We start from the raw sequence: 16,607 nt of genomic DNA on the forward strand, positions 1-16,607 counted from the left end.
GCCTTCATACTTGGACTACTTTAAAAGCTAAATAGCTATCTCTGACTCATTTTATAGTTGAGAAAGTATGTGGAGGCATTAAGAGATTGCCAGATTGTAAGTGGAGGAGACAGGAGAAGGCCTCTCTGGACTTCAAGGCTACTTTGGGCTATATGTAACAGCCTTTTACTCTGTTGCATTAAAGTTGCATAGACTATTAACAAGTTGCAACTATAGTACAATTCTGTGACTTTAAAAATCATTAAGGGTGTTCAGAAAATTAACCTGGAAAGTCAGCATGTTCCACCAATACTCGATTTGTCCCTGTTGAATTTCATGAGGTTCTTGTAAGCGGTCTGAGATCCACTGATAGCAGTCTTACCCTTAAGCCTATTGACTGCGCCTCCCAGTTCATAATAGCAAGAACCCTTTCAAATAGCTGCACAATACAATTACTAGAATTAAATTTTAAAATTCTGCCTCATACATAAAAAAATTATTCCATTATCAAATAATACCTGATACAAAGATTTCATGTGGCAAATGGCTTCCCCAAAATCTCAGACAAAAGCACAATGGTGGTTTGTGATAACTGTTAGTTTTCAATTATTTAACCAGAGTAAGTGATGCTGAGGTCTCTTCGCTATAGGTACAAACAAGAGAGCAAGCTTTTGCCACTGGCTTGTGTGAAGTTACTTTTTTTTCCCCCCTTAGGAACTACAATAAGACTAGCAAACTTATCAGCTAAAAGCCACTGAACAGACAAAGTCCACACTGTGCTTCAAACGATGCTCCAGCAGGAAAAAAAAAAGAAAAAAAAAAAAATCTGTATTTTGCTCACCCATCATTTTATTTACTTAACAGTGAAAGTAAATGCACTCATGACTACAAGGCCTGTATTATGCAATTCTACTTAATTCTACATAACAAAAAAAGCCCATAGTAAAATATGTCCGATACCTTAAAGGCTTTGTTTCTCTCTTCTTTTTGCTGTTTCTCAACTTCTACATGACGTGCCAGACGATCCAAGGTTGACGCCACTCGTTCTTTCTGATAGTCAATGTGATCTTTACACTTAGTATTTCTCTACAATAGAAAAATTTAAACTTTTATTTGGTAACAGTTAAGTAACAGGTACTAATACAGTGAAAAGCAATGCCCAAGCATCAGGGTGCAATTCAGTACATAATTCCAATCCTAAATTCCATGATCTACCTTGCTAGTTTTCTCTTCCTATTTACCAGCATCTATAAGTTCCGTTAACAAACAAACAATCCCCACCCCCTACATATTCAAGGCAATTCAACATCAACATTAGCCTCACTAAAGCACATAGATGATTGTGCTGGGTGTCCTAGAAGTTTCAAATTAAAAATAAGTAAATCCTTCTAAGTAGGTGAACAAAAATCACTACAGCTTTGAAAGGCAACATGCAGCCCACGTGAAAAACTGAGAACTGATATCATTCTTGCTTTTAGACAACACTGCCTGCTATCTTCAGAAAGACAGATCAGCTTTTTCTAGCATAAGGGCTATACACTGCAGTTTGCTCCTGCTGCACAATCAAGTCTAGCAATCATCCCAGAGGAATGAGCCTGTGCATGTACAGAAGTCCCACCTTTCCTTAAGAACCAGGCTTGTTTCATACATCCTATACTGCAACACTGGAAAACATAAGCCAAGAGATGTCCACTGCTGCCAAAACCAGCTCTAGCAGAGTCATTCTCAGTCAGTGTCTCCCTCAAAGGCCCTGCACAGTAGGCACAATAAGCTTGGGGGATACCTGAATTGACCTGCTTCTGACTCTTACATTCTTAAGAGGAATTAGGAAGAGTGAGGCTGAGGTTGTCATCAGAATAAGATCCTCCAATCTATGAACTGCTCCTTACAAATTATTTTAGAAGAAAAATGCCTGGGAATAAGCTATATAACATTTGCAGGCTAGAAACCGAACACGGCAATTTATGAGGTCATTTGTATTTTTCTTCAACACACTTACTAAAAACCACTGAAAGTCAACTAAAAGCTCCAAGTCCTTTTCAAGAAGGGAAAAAATGCCTCAGGAAAAAATGAAGCGTTGGCATTCTTACCTTCCAATCAAGAAGAGGTAAAAATACAGACTTCAATGCTGTTTTATTTATTACTTGTTAAAAATACCTCTAACAAGTATTTTTATGAAAAGTAACTGATGGGAAAAAATACAGAGTAATTATTTTATATGCTGAGAAGTCCCAAAATACATTACAACATACTCACATGAACATAATAACTGCTATTAGGTTCTTCATCCTCACTACTGATAAGATCAATGCTTTCAAGTACAGGCCTTAAGGGTCCTTCCTGAAAAAGTGTTAAAACACACACAATATTATGTTGTATTCCTCACAGATAAAATGTTGCATGCATTACAGCACATTGTCAGCATTACCTGAAGGATAACTTCCCCAGGTTTCAAGAGGGTGCAAGTCATGAAATTCCCACATGACAACTTTTCCACTTAACAGACTAATCCATGAAATTGGTAAAACATGCAAGCAAGTAAGTATTCACAAATAATTCAAGTATCAACATATAGATATCAACTAGAAAAAAAGTTCAAATTAACAGTCTTAGTTTGCTCAATAACCTTATAATCTTCACCTTCTCAACCACCTTAGATCTATGTTTCTAAAGATACTCAACTTGCATCATTAATTCAATGGTAATAGGATAGCAAGCTGTTACCAAAAGAGGAATGGTCTTAAATTTTACTAAGCAATGCTAAATGGGTTTTCATTGTTTTCAGGGTTTGTTTTGGTTGGTTGTTTTTAAGACACAAATTCCAGCTCCAAAAGCATGGCAGACCCTGGCTGGATGCCACGTGCCCACCAAGATGCTCTATCACTGCCCTCCTCAGATGGGGCAAGGGGATAAGATGGAAAAAACCCTCATGGATGAAGACAAAGGCAGTTTAAAAAAGCAAAAGCAAAGGCCGTGCACAGAAGCAGAGGAAAATGAAAGATTTATTCTCTACTTCCCATCAGCAGGCAATGGCCAGCCACTTTCTGGGCAGCAGTTGCACCAGAAGACAAATGTAACAAATGCCACCCCTCCCTTCTCTTAGCTTTTATCGCTGAGCACATGTCATATGGTGCGGAATATCCCTTTCGCCATATTGGGTCAGCTGTCCTGGCTGTGTCCCCTCCCAAGATCTTGCCCACCCCCAGCCTACTGATAGGGGACATACTGGAGAGACATCTCTGATGCTGTGTGAGCACTGCTCAGCAGTAGTGAGAACACGGGTATGTTAACATCTTTCTAGCTACTAATACAAAGCAAAGCACTATGAGGACTTCTGTGGTGAAAATTCACTAAATATCAGCCAGACACAGTATAAAAAGAAGTTAAAATTCTCAGGCATTCCAAACATTAAGAAAGCGAGAAACAGTCTCATTCACTTTTGAGCCCTGAAGGCTACTCCTTTCTGAGCGGGTATTCCATAAGTACAAGCATCTGTATTAGAAACACAATGAAATGGAGTCACTCATCCACACCACATACTCAGAACCACAAAGACATGTGTTCAGTTAGTCTGTCCAGCATTCAGTTGCAATGATGTGCATTGAGGAAGCCTGATCAGGACTCCATACAAAGACAGGAGGACAAAGGAGCCTGGATATCAACAAGCACTTAAGTCTTCCCTATTATTCCTAGCTTGGCAGCCATGTGCTCCTTCTGCATATTTCTCATCTTTTGTCTCTCTCCATGATGTCCCTCTTCTGTGAGTCACTAAACTTTATTGATTGCTTTTGTCTCTTTCATAGGATGTCTTAAGGCTCTAGCCCCATTCTTTGTCTTCTGCAACCATCTTAATGGTCTGTGACCTCAATGACCTGCTGATTTACATGCTTCATATGCCTCCTTTTCTTCATGCTGTATGATGCTGTCACACCAGCAAGAGCATGTGTGTATTCCCATTCACTCTCCATTCATGTTGATTCTAACATTTCTACTACCAGCTTCTGGTAGATAATAGATGTTGGCACAAACATGAAAAAGTAAACAGAGAAGAATAATTAAAGTCAGCAATCCAAATTAAGCATGCAAGTCTTGAGTTCTTTGAAGAAGATATACAAAATAACATCTGGAGCTCCATCCACACTCACTATGACAAGTCTTCAGTTTTTAAAGGCAAATAACCACAGCACTTCATCCACGTAATCTGATGTCATACGAAAATATAAACAAATCCCTATCATGCCACAACATTAGCACATGCCAACTAAATAATCAGTGAAATGAACACAAAACAGGATGAGTAACTCAACATACACTAATACCCAATCTTTGGGTAACCAGGCCTAGCTAACGGACACCTGGCCCACTGACATGTCATGTAAGGCTTTTTTGTTTGTTCAGGTTTTAGCTTGACATGCATTCAGACCAAATACTCAAGTTGCTTAAAAAGCACAATTAAACTTCTGCATAATTATACACACACTAGCACACAGAAAGCATGAAACTAGCTTTCAATATGTGTGACCACAAACTTAACATATCTTTGACAAAATAATTATGTGAGAATAACTGCGTATACATGTGTAAACACACTAATTATCATGGAAAAAAGCTCACATTAAAGCACACTAAAAAAAACTGGCACAAGTTGTACTATTTGTGCTCTAAATCTCTGTTCCTGCAGGCTTCCAGCTTTAAGACTGCTGAGTGACCAATGTTGTGAACCATCATGTACTTAGATGGTTTTGATTTCTGCAACCTCCCAGGTAATAAAATTCAAGTCCTTGGCAGACTTGGGTTGGGAGCAAAAATAAAAGTCCTGTTTCAGGGATGCTTCGTAACACCTCTACAATTTTATCCGGTTCCAGCTGTGATGTAACTGAAAGCCAGAGAAGCAAATACTTGAGTCTGCATGCCTAATATTTAACACCCCAGGGGGAAAGGAAACAAAATATTTACATAGTAACATGTTTCAGCAAATCACTTGATTTTGGTATATCCCAGGGTCAAGCGCTCTTCAGGTATCATTTTTATTGGAAAACAATTAGAAGGAAAACTAAAAACTTGAGCTGTTCCTTAAGACCTCTGTAGGAGCTCAAAGAGCTGCAACTGTTTTTCATAAATCAATTTTTCTAACATCATCAGTTCCCAAAATAGGCCAGAAGTCCTCTTTAGGTTTCAAATAAAATGAAGCATTCATTTGCAAGAAATTAAGTGGCTACTCCAGCTCTTCCAGGACAGAAAAAGTATGCATCTTTTGTTAAGAAGTGCAGCCAAAACACTGTAAAAGGTCAATGCTGCAAGGTAGATGAAGTATATTTGTCTTCCCTGGATCTCAAATTGAAATCATTATTGAACAAGCAGGAGCCTATGGAATCATGTTTTTCTTTGGATTTCGACTTCTGAAATAAAAATCACCAACAGTGAAGAAAACTGTGCATAAATTGCATCAGAAAATTCAAGTAATTTTTAAATACATAGCTCTTCAATTTTCCAGTTGAGTTTTATTATATACTATATATAGTATACAATATATATTATATATTGGAAGATATATAATCTTACTATGCATTTAACACATGTTTACAGAAATTAAACACAAATACCCTCCTTAACATTGTTTGCCATTCATTGTAACACAACAGAGGAGTCAGGAGTCATTTAAACACTTTACAAAACTATGCATTATCTTGAGCTCCCACATGAAATAACAAAGGTAAGGGCAGCCCCTGCCTAGAAAAGGCACCAACTTTACCACGGAAAACTTACATTTTTTAAAAAAGCAACATAATGAAGAGCTTTGTCTTTAAAGAAATGTCAGGAAAAAAAATACGAGTGGATCAATACCATTAAAAAAACCCCAAAACAATTCAGGAGTCCAATGCTTTCAGTGCAGACTGTGGCAACTTACCACATTAAACCTGCGAATCTCTTCACTCTTGCCTTACCCTTACCAAGGAAACAGAATGAGGGACCGTCCTATTTTAAGAAATTAAGCCATTACGAATACTGGCTTGCATTGAAGATATATTTTTCTGTTGGTGTGCAGAACTTTAATGACTTTAAGTGGCCAAAATATGTTGTACCGCAGAATTAAAAGGTGGGAATTACAGAAGAACAGTTAAGTTTCCTGAATGAGGGCGAATCTGACTGCAAAAGCTGAAAAAACTCTAGCAGCAGCATAGCTTTTGCTCCATCAAATGAGGACTTTCCTCAGTCCTACAGAAAGAATTCAAATAATCTAAGGCAAGTAACTGAATTGGAAAAAAACCCCCAAACAACGAAACAAAAAAAAAAAAAAACAACAAACCAAAACCAAAACCATAAAACCAACCAACCAAACCCCAAAACATACCACAAAACCCTTTTCCCCCAAAACAAGCAAACAAAAAAACCCACACAAATGACCAGGTAGCAGTCATACACAACATTTATGATGAAGCCTACACACTTTACTATATGGAAATGATGATCTAAAGCTAACCAGGTAGTTTACAAATCCTTTTGCAAAGTCCAAGTTCACCCTCACTCAGAAGGGCAAATGGGAGATCCAAGGACACACTGCCCATATTTAGGTGGTTGTCAGGGTCACACACCTTTTCCCTCATCTTCATCAGTGACAACAGGAAGCTCTTCATCCCAAGTACCAATCCTACACAAACTAGCCTAAGCACAACCATCTTCCTATATATAACAGCCTTGGTCAGAAGCAATAATCCCTGTGACCACAGATTCTCCGTATTATCCACAGGTGAAAACAAGAAAAGAAGTTAACAAAAGCATTGATTTTAATAGGTTTCTCTCAGTTATTGCTCTTGGTGCTCCAGCAGCCCTTCTATCATTACATATTCAAAGCTATACTAGCTTCCTCATTCTTTGCCCAGTATTTCAGGAAAATGAAGCTTATACAATCATACTGCACGTGAATGCTTGTGTGTGTATATAATGAACTTAGAACTCATTAGTCAATTTTGACCAAATCAATTAAAAGACCAAGATCAAGCCTCAGATCAACTACTTGTAATTTTCACAAAAATATACATGTCCCTCATACTCGAGCACCTAAATACCCTTGCAGAAAAGGTCTGTACATTTAACTTAAATCAACTCTAATCAAATACCACACAAAATAATAATAAAACAATAGTTATTGTTCAGCATTAAGGAAATCCACAAATCCATAGGAAACCAGCCATTATTAGTCCTGGCATCAATTAACCACTTGATCATATTTGCATAACTTGTTCCTTAAGGAAAATCATCTTTCTGTTCTTGCACATATCCCTGCCATCCAGCACCTCCATGTGATGACATATTGAGGCCAGAACACAGGTAGCATCAAAATTGCTTTGCTTTTCTTGGACATTCAACAGATATGGGTCTTAAAGTTACATCATGTAAGCCACATGCCAGCATCAGACTAGGTGTTATACTGTAGCTATTATACAGTGCTTCACAATTTAAGACTGTTTAAGGCCTCTAACCCATTATTTCCTTCCTCTTCTTAACAAAGTACAGTGGTTTATACAGTTTTGCAGAACGAGCAGTGCTTTATTCCATTAACTTCAGTGGGGCTACTCATGAGACAAAATGCTGTGCAATCTAATTACCAAAAAAAGTCAGCTACAGTGGCTCCTCATATACCTCATTGATCACTGTAATCCCTCACTCACCTCCTGGGACACTCAAGTCTACATTCTCTATATACAATTGACATTATTTAACACTCTTCCAAAACAAACAAACAAAAACCAACCAAAGAATAACCCCCAAAACCAAGCACATAAACCTTTAAGATAAGCTTGTTACCCACCATAAAGGTTCACAAATTAAATTTTCTTTAAATTCAAAAGTAATGCTTTCCATTGAAAATAAGGCCATAGCCACAGTACACAAAGACCCCCTTCTGTTTCACTGGGCTACCAAGAACATACAACAGGCAGTGCATTTCCAGTAAGAGATCTACTTACTCCAATGAACTCAATCTCATCATCTTCACTTTCAGAGGCTGATGGATTCTTGGAAACGCTTCCGGAGTTACGAGACTCCATTACCTAAACAGAAAAAAAACATGCTTCATCAATTTATTTTGTAAGTTTTCTTTACGCAGCATTTTCCGTTTCATTCCTACTGTGGCTTTAAGATCAGAGCTCAATGCTTATGTCTGAAGAGGCAGGCCGGAGCTCTCGCCTAACGGCGCTGTGTTACCGGTAGAACATAGGACAGTTTAGTAACAGCCGCTAAGTGAGCTCCGGCGTTACTAGTAGCTGCAGGCACTTTTGATGCTTCCGGCCACTCTAGAACCACCGCAGAGCCCAACGGCTGAGCTTCTTGCTTCAAAACAAGCGCCGTCCGGCTAAACGGAAACACCTCCGCGAGCGGCTCGCAGAGGAGCGGCGGCCCTCCCGGGGACGGCCCCGGCACCTCAGCCCCAGCGGCCAGCGCTGCTGACTCACGTTTCTCTACCCGCATGGACACTACAGTCCCCGGTCAGTCAGACCGCCGCAAGGCCGCCCCGCCGCCGCGGCTAGGGGGAGCGGCGGCCTCCCCGCCCGCCCAGCCGCCCCGCGGGGGTTGGGTTGCTAAGCGACGGCCCCGCAAACACCCGAGGGCACCCCAACGCACTGACCCAGCGCGCCTCCGCTTCCTCTTCACCCCGGGGGCGGAGGGGAGGGTGGGGCGGGAGCGCGGCGCGGCTTGCCGGGATTTGTAGTTGCCCGCCTGCTTCGCCACTCTTCCCCCATGGCAGGTGCCGGCGCTACCGCGACAGCGCCATGGCGCAGCTCTCCCTTCCCCGGCGGCGGCGTTTCGGGGCTCTTTCTTCCAATAACTTCCTGCCTCCCCCGTTCCACCTTCGGTTGGGATGCGCACAGCTCCTGCTCGCAGGAGGAAAAGCCACACGCCGCTTCCGGGGCAGGCGGAAAGTGGCGGCCATTGGGCTGACAGCGACTGGGAGGGAAGGCGGGAAAATCGCCTGTGCTGGGGCGGGCTCGCTGAGGCGGAGGGCGCGGCCGGGCAGCGGGTCCTGCATGTGCTAGCTACGCGGCTGCGTTGTGCGGGGTTCAGGTCACCTCGCTGCCTGCTCATCCATGGCTTGGCTGCGGGGAGACTGTGGGAGACGATGCCAAGTGGAGTATAGACAGACAGTCTCATTGCGCTTCCCTCATCTACTAGGCCAGTCTTAGAAGCTGATCCATGACTTCCCAGTGGTAATGCCATACTGATGACTCCAGATAATTTTCTTGTCACTAAAGTGCCTGAAAATTATTTCCAGGATTAGCAGCTCCATCACCTTCTTGGCGCTCAGGGTGAAACTGACGGGCCTGTAGTTCTGTGAGTCCTCCTTCTTGCCCTTCTTGGAGATGGAGGTGACACTTGCTTTCCTCCAGTATTCAAGCACCTTTCCTACTCACTATGATTGAGCAAAGATTATAAAGAGTGGCTTTGCAAATGCCATCTTCCAGCTCCCTCAGCACTTGTGGGTGCATCCCATCAGGGCCTACGTATGTCCAGTTTGCGTAAGTATCCCCTGACCTGATCCTCTTCCACCAAGGATACAACTTCCTTGGTTCAGCCTTTTCCCCGATCTGTGGGGTTTCTGAAGGCTGGTCTTGATAGCAAAGACTCAGGCAAGAAAGCATTCAGTAACTCAGACTTTTCCACATCCTGTGTCACCAGGTCACCTGTCATTTAGCAAAGGGCCTATTTTTCCCTAGTCTTTCTTTTTTGTCACCTGTGTATTTACAGAAACTATTCTTGTTGTCCCAAGTAGGATGGCTTTGATATCCCTGGCTAAATCCAATTCCAATTGGGCTTTAGCTTTCCTAACTTTATCCCTATATGTTTGAACAATGTTTCTGTATTTCTCCTAGGTTACACATCCTTGCTTCTACCCTTTGTATGCTTCTTTTATGTGTCTGAGTTTGACCAGGAGCTGCTGCTTCATCTACACAGGCCTCCTGGCATTTTTACCAGATTTCCTATTCTCTGGAATGAACTCCTGAGCTTGGAGGAGGTGATCCTTAAATATATAAACCAGCTTTTTCGGGCCCATCTTAAATCCAGGGCCTTATCCCATGGGGCTCTTCCAAGCAGGTCTTTGAAGAGGCCAAAATTCACTCTCCCGAAGGCTAGCATTGTGAGCCTGCTTTTTACATTCCCCCCTCCCCTCAGGATCCTGAGTTACACAATCTCATGGTCACTGCAGCGAAGGCTGCCTTTCAGCTTCACGTTCCCAACAAGCTCCTTGTTGGTAAGAGGTCCAGCAAATCACTGCTCTTCATTGGTCCTTGTTGACTCCTTTATGACTTGGAAGAGGAAGTTACCAGTGCACTGGAGTGCTTATGTCCTGCTGTGTTGTCTCTCCAACAAATACCAGCGTGGTTGAAGTCCCCCATGAGGACAAGGGTTTGTGAATGTGAAGCTGCTCCTATCTGCCTTCCTCATTTGCTTGTTCTTCCTGGTCAGGCAGCCTACAGTAGACCCTAGATCACCTTTACTTGTCCTCTTTCAGTCCCTCTCCATAAATTCTCATTTGGTTCCTCGTCCGTCGCCAGGCAGAGCTCTATACACTTCAGATGCTCTTTCACATAAAGGGCAATTTCCGCTCCTTGCTTTCCTAGCCTGTCCATCCTAAGGAGCTGGTCGCCCTTCATTGTAACACTCCAGTCAGGGATGCCATCCACCACATCTCTGTGATCCCAAGATTCCTGCAGCTGCACACAGACTGACTTATCGTGGTTATTCCCCATACTCCTTGTGCAGTCAGCCATCATACTGGCAAAACCAATTTTGCCCTGCTTAGTGAGGTGGATCTCATCTCTCTCAAGCAGACGGTGATCTGCAAGCAGTGCCTGCTGGTCATACAAATCAAAACCTTGTCACCAACACCAGTTCTGCAAACGATTATTTACTTGTGTTATTAATGCCCTTCTCATCTCCCCTGACTGCCAGGATGATGGAAACATCACTTGGGCTGCCATGTCCATGATTCTTCCTATTTATCTGCTACTGCTCTGCTGCTTCAACATATGATTACTTTGAGCCACACAAAGTAAAAGTTGGTATGAATCATCCTTACTTACTGCATTGGCCTTGAGTAAACTGAACAATGTAAACATCACCTTTGAGTTGTGTGTCCATATAAAAAGAGATGCTTGCACACAAACAAAGCACTTCACTGGTGCATGCTTATCAAATCCATTATACACAGGACAGAAAGAACTCAGGATTGCATGTTAAATTGATGCTACAGGAACTTTGTGAATAAACAACTATCAGAACATATCGCGTGGTATTTAATGTCAGCACTAATTTAGTGCACTTATTTTTCTTGTAAACACAGTTACTATTACTAACGTTAGTTTTAAGCCTCCTTCCATAGGTGAATGAAAAAATAGCTTTATGACAGAAGACAGACACACTGAGATGCTAGCTTTGTATACTAGTTACATACTAATTAACAAATAAAACTTAATCACTACTGTTGGACTGTAAAACAACACTGATTTGAGCAGTGGCATTTATGGCATGATTAAAATAATAGAAACCTGACTACCACTTGGAAAACTAAAGTCATTGTTGCTGCCTGAACTTTCATATTTTGCATTATAACTTAAATTTGCTAACAGTACATTGATAGCAGCCATTCTGTTTGCATCTTGCATTTGCCCTTAATTACTTTTGATTCTTGAGGACAGATAATATGAGGTGCAGTAGTAACAAGTTACTAGCACAGCAAAGTGGCATTATTTTTCCAAACTCTGATACCAAATGAAAATGACACTCATTTCAATATTAATGTTTCAGCAGTAATTCATGTAAATGCTTACTCTTGTAATGACCCATCCAAACACCCCCCTTTTATTTAAACAGTACAGTTAAGGGAAAAAAGGAGTCAGGGAATTGCCATGCAATCACATCAGCATTTCCAATATGCTAACAAAACTCTGAATCTCTGAATTTGTGTATTTCAGCTAATTCCTGGGAAAGCATGAGCAAGTAAGAGTATAAGAGCAGGCTCTTATACAGAGTTTATTTCATAGAAAGGAGAGAAAATGTAGCCTGCTGGATGTCTTGGCTGCACAGCACATTCACTAATTCGGTAAGACAGTAAGCATTTTCAACACAGGCAGTAGATTGCCAAAGGCAGGGGCAGACAAACCTAGGAGAGCATGGTGCGCTCACAGTCTGCTCTTCATGAGCCAGGATCTCCAAGTCCAAACCTTCAAACAAGGTATGGGTATCACATAAGATGTAGAAACTCTTTCTGAGCAAACTGTCTTTATGAACTCTCTAATGCTCTGTAGCAACTAATTCCATATATTCATTATGTGCCCTTGGTTATTTCTTTTCATAGAATTTAAACATATTTCAACATCCTTGTTTCTCTCCTTGCTCATAAAAGTGATTGAAACATTGCCTTTCTAAACATTGATTTCCTTCTTGTGTCAACAATGCACGCTGCTCTTGACCTAGGAAATTTGGATGTCTGGTAGTTTGTTATTTAGTTTTTTGGTTTTTTTTTTTTACTCCTATCTATATACCATAATAAGATGCAACATGCATTAAACCCCCTGGTTTATTCAAGAGGGTACCCTTTCAGTAAGTTTTTTATCACGTTCTTCACATATCTCAATTTTTTTCCCTTCTAAGAAAGCAAGCATTCTTACTGAGCAGTTAATAATAAACAATGACCACATTCTTTTCCATGGTAATCTTCAAACTTAATCTAAAATGCAATACTAGAAACAAATAGTTCAAATTGTTAGTTTTAGCATTACTTACCTTTTCAGCTGTACAGTCATATAGCTGTTAGGTTTTCTGCAGTAGCTGTCAGCCTTCTCCAAATCTGAGTAACAGAAAAGTGTTCTCTGTCACTCACATAAGGAACGTTTTATGCTTTGTGGCACCAGACATTTACATATCACCAACTGATTTTGGTGCAAATTTTGGGAGAAGCAGCATTAGACTGTTCTCCTCTTCCCTCCCTTTCTGTAATTTCTGAAGTGCCATCTGTGATTATCTAGGCTTCAATTTTGTGTTCTCAGAACTTGTCAGGGTCATTTTGGAAAACAACTTGCATTTTCTTCCTTCTTGTCATGCTGCAAGGAAAATGGCTTTTCTGTTAACTGTATAGTTGTGTAAAAGCTACCCATTGGGATAACATCAGTCCTATACTTTAAGAAAGAGGAAGGAACTGCTCTTTATAGCTTGCTTCCTCTTTACAGCTTGCTCCCTCTTTACTCTTTGGTAAAACATTAAAATGTCTCCTTCACTTTGTTGTTCTTTTTATCCAGAACACCCATTGCTCTCCTTTCCCCTTCACCCTACCATGAAAATCCTCCTTTACTCTTTGTGGTAACCTGCCACAGCCACTGGTTTTCCTCCAACAACTTGCCCGTTCAGCAGAACAGAAAAGCACAGAATATCATGACCAGCAGTGCTTCACTAGCAACAGGGAGAACAGCCACTCGTGTAGCTCTGTGTCCTGCCCAAGTGCTTCTGCACCTCCCAAGCAGCAGAACAACTGCAGCTGTGCTGTATCAGCTGTGACAATTTTAAGGTTAGCGAGCCCTTGTAAGGTGGGTCAACCTCTTCCACAGCTAAAACCAGCTTTACAGAAGCTGGCTTTCGAACAGTTATTAAAGAGAAAATAAAAAGCAAACAAGAGACAAAAACCCCAACCTTATGCATCAGAGTGTACAACAGAGGCTGATGTGAGAAAAGACCCAGAAGACAATAAGGACAATAAAATAGAACTAAGACATAGTAATGTTTCATTTTATTTGATAGAAAGTTGCTTCAAAAATATGATTAACTATATACATTCTTATATGCTCTACATACAACTATATATACAAAATGTACATAATAGCAAACATCCTTCTGTTACATTTTATAGAAGGTAGTTAATAATATGAGATGTATTTCATACCTGCTTTCATCCTGATCCTATCTAGAAGAAATTGATAGATATGAGACATGAAAAAGGCTAGCAGATCACTTAATTCATACCCCAGCCCCCACTACAGTCTTCTCCACAGTGCATTTCATGAGTGCATTGCTCTAGTACAGTTAGGTTTGCAGCACTTCCCTTTAGAGAGATTTGGCTGCTAACCTTACCCATTTTTTTCCTGGCATTCACCCTAATACTATTTCTAATTTATTTCTGTAACTCAGATCTTCAGAGTTACAGAAATCTTCCTCATATCAAGCTAGATTTCTTCGGCTTTATATTGTGGGGATGTTTGTTGGTTTTAGTTTTGAATGTTTTTCATCTTGATTCCTTAGTTGCCTCCTTGCCATGTTTAAAATCAATTCAACTATTAGTACTCTTTGTTCTGGAGGAAGTACACTCAAGCACAAAAGCTATAATCCAAGTGTTCTCTCCTTCCCACTCTACCAGCCACTGTAAACCTGAACTCAGTCAGCGACAAAAAAAAATGTACCTTCCCCCCTCCTCTTCCTCCTCAGGCAATTACAGGGTGTGTGACTGCCAGCTGCTCCCTGGGACAAGTGGTGTCAGATCTCTAGAGGAACTGGGCAGTTCCTGAGATTTTTCTGGTCCCAGTCCAAGCGGGAATGCTCCACCCTCTCTAAGCAAGAGGTAGCATACCAACAGTGAAAGATGGGGAGTAGAAGCTGGTAACTCAGCCCTTTACTAGTCACTTTCAAGAAACTGTCCTCCATTTCCTGACTGGGGGGATCAGGGAAGACGTTCAGGGAAGAAGGGAGAGTGAGAGCTGCCAAACCAGCAGTTTCAGCAGCAGCAGGGCTGTGAGAGAAGCCACAGCCTCCACAACCAAACAGGCTATCCTGGAGGACTCTTCCCTGAGCTAAGAGGGAACATGACTTCTTTCATTGCCTTTCCAGCTTTCAGAGGTTAAAAATGAGCTGCTGCTTTCCTGCAAGCATCTTGAGAGCTGCAGTTTCATTGCCCTAATAATGTTTAACAGCATCCTTAAATATCTATTTTATTTCTCTGCTCATGTGGCCCTGTGCTTTCTAACCCTATGCTAGCCATATACAGGGTTCATTTCACTTGGAAATTTTTCTATTCTCTTTTTATACTTCTGTATCTTTTTAATATTAATATGCAAGAACTTTCTCTGATCGGAAAAGCAGTTTTCCATCAGCTGTCAAGGTGAGAGCAACGGGATTACGGTTCCTTTTATACATTCTGTTGGCATTATTTTAAATAATTTTTTTTCTAACTAAGGGGAATTCTACTTATATTCTTCAGAGCAAGTTTATGCTTTCTGAATTACTGCATAACATGCATATATTTAATAATATCTTAAAGCCAAAGATATTAATATGCCTTTATTTTCTAAGTTGTGGAATTTTCATTTGTTTGAGAAAATAGTTCTCAGGCTTCTCTTCTGCTTACAGTATCTCTGTCCACCGTTGCTAGGCCCGTTTAGATTTTATTTCCTTTTTATTTTATACTACTCCATAATCTCAGTTGAGAATTTGAACTGGTATGAAATATCTTCTGTTACTCCTTTTCTGAATACCTGAGATCCTGTCCGCAACCTTGGTTGGGAGAGGGCGCTGGTGAGCTGCTGGCGAGATAGGGCTCCACCTTAGAAGTGGGCTTGCAACACTCCTCCCGACCTTGTGGAGTGGGAGGTGGAGGAGTCAGGTGGCTGTCACTTTGCTGCAGGTGTGCATTAGTAGCTGGTGAATCATCATTCTGCTGGTCTTGTGTACTGGGAGGAACAGCGGAAGAGATGATGCCCTGAGGAGCAGCTGTTGAACCACTGTTGAGACAATTTATAACTAGTCTTGAAATGCTAACCTTAAATGTGCAATTACTATTGTTCTTAGTTTCTGAGCAGCAGAGTTAACTAGTTAGCTAACTGCATTGACACATCCCCTTTTCCTTGTTTCACCTCAGCCTTATGATACTGAGATGGTGACTTGTCTGTCTCTTTAGATTTGACTCCAAATTACTTCTCTTGAATTGGAATTGTATATCTGGTGGAGGAGGTGGGCAAGGAAGGAGGAGCAGCAAAGGAGAAGGTCAAAACTGCAGTATCACCAGTTAGTAGCTTGTGTGTAAACTGTTACTAAAACTGCATAACAGGATTTTCTCTTAACCCCTCTGCACTTCATTACAGGAAGGTGAACTGAAGGCATTAACAGCAAGATTATGAGCACTTTTACATTCTCATTTTCTTACAGAGAAAACTTGTGTCATCTGAGTTAAAGGAATCACCACCGTTATCTTAATTATTTACAGGGTGCTTAAATGCTTTTACAATGAGGAAATTACTAACAGATGTAAAATGAATCCATTATAAAGTCATTCAAATAAGCATCTTATTCAAGAGAGACTATGCAGGCAATATCTGCACTGGTTTCAGTGGATGCTGGACTAGATATTACATAAGTACTTATCAATAACAGACATAAAGACATGTTTAAAATATCAAGTATAAATTAAAAGATCTATAGGCAGTATTAAAGAAACATCCCAGGACTGTTACATTGCTAGCTCAAGATCCTCCTATAAGGCTTCAGGAATACTGTGTCTGTGCATGAGAAGATTAGGAATTAGCAAAATTTATCGATTCATCTGATGAAGACAAAGATTTAAAATATAAAATATTTAAGATTTAGTGCTT

General features: G+C 40.8%; 1 protein-coding gene across 1 annotated transcript in view; it reads right to left on the bottom strand.

The window, feature by feature from the left end:
• ZNF451 (zinc finger protein 451) overlaps positions 1-8,654 on the bottom strand; it is a 36,364-nt gene extending 27,710 nt beyond the window's left edge. Inside the window, exons 1-4 of the mRNA XM_080616336.1 lie at positions 8,602-8,654; positions 7,947-8,030; positions 2,236-2,319; positions 940-1,065 (exon numbers count right to left, since the gene is read on the bottom strand). Of these exons, the coding sequence (XP_080472462.1) occupies positions 940-1,065; positions 2,236-2,319; positions 7,947-8,027 (291 nt within the window). The 5' untranslated portion in view covers positions 8,028-8,030; positions 8,602-8,654. The remainder of the gene's footprint in view (positions 1-939; positions 1,066-2,235; positions 2,320-7,946; positions 8,031-8,601) is intronic.
• Between the last annotated feature and the right edge of the window lie 7,953 nt (positions 8,655-16,607).

This window comes from Psittacula echo, assembly GCF_963264785.1.
Source record: "Psittacula echo genome assembly, chromosome: 4".
In the NCBI taxonomy this organism is placed as follows: domain Eukaryota; kingdom Metazoa; phylum Chordata; class Aves; order Psittaciformes; family Psittacidae; genus Psittacula; species Psittacula echo.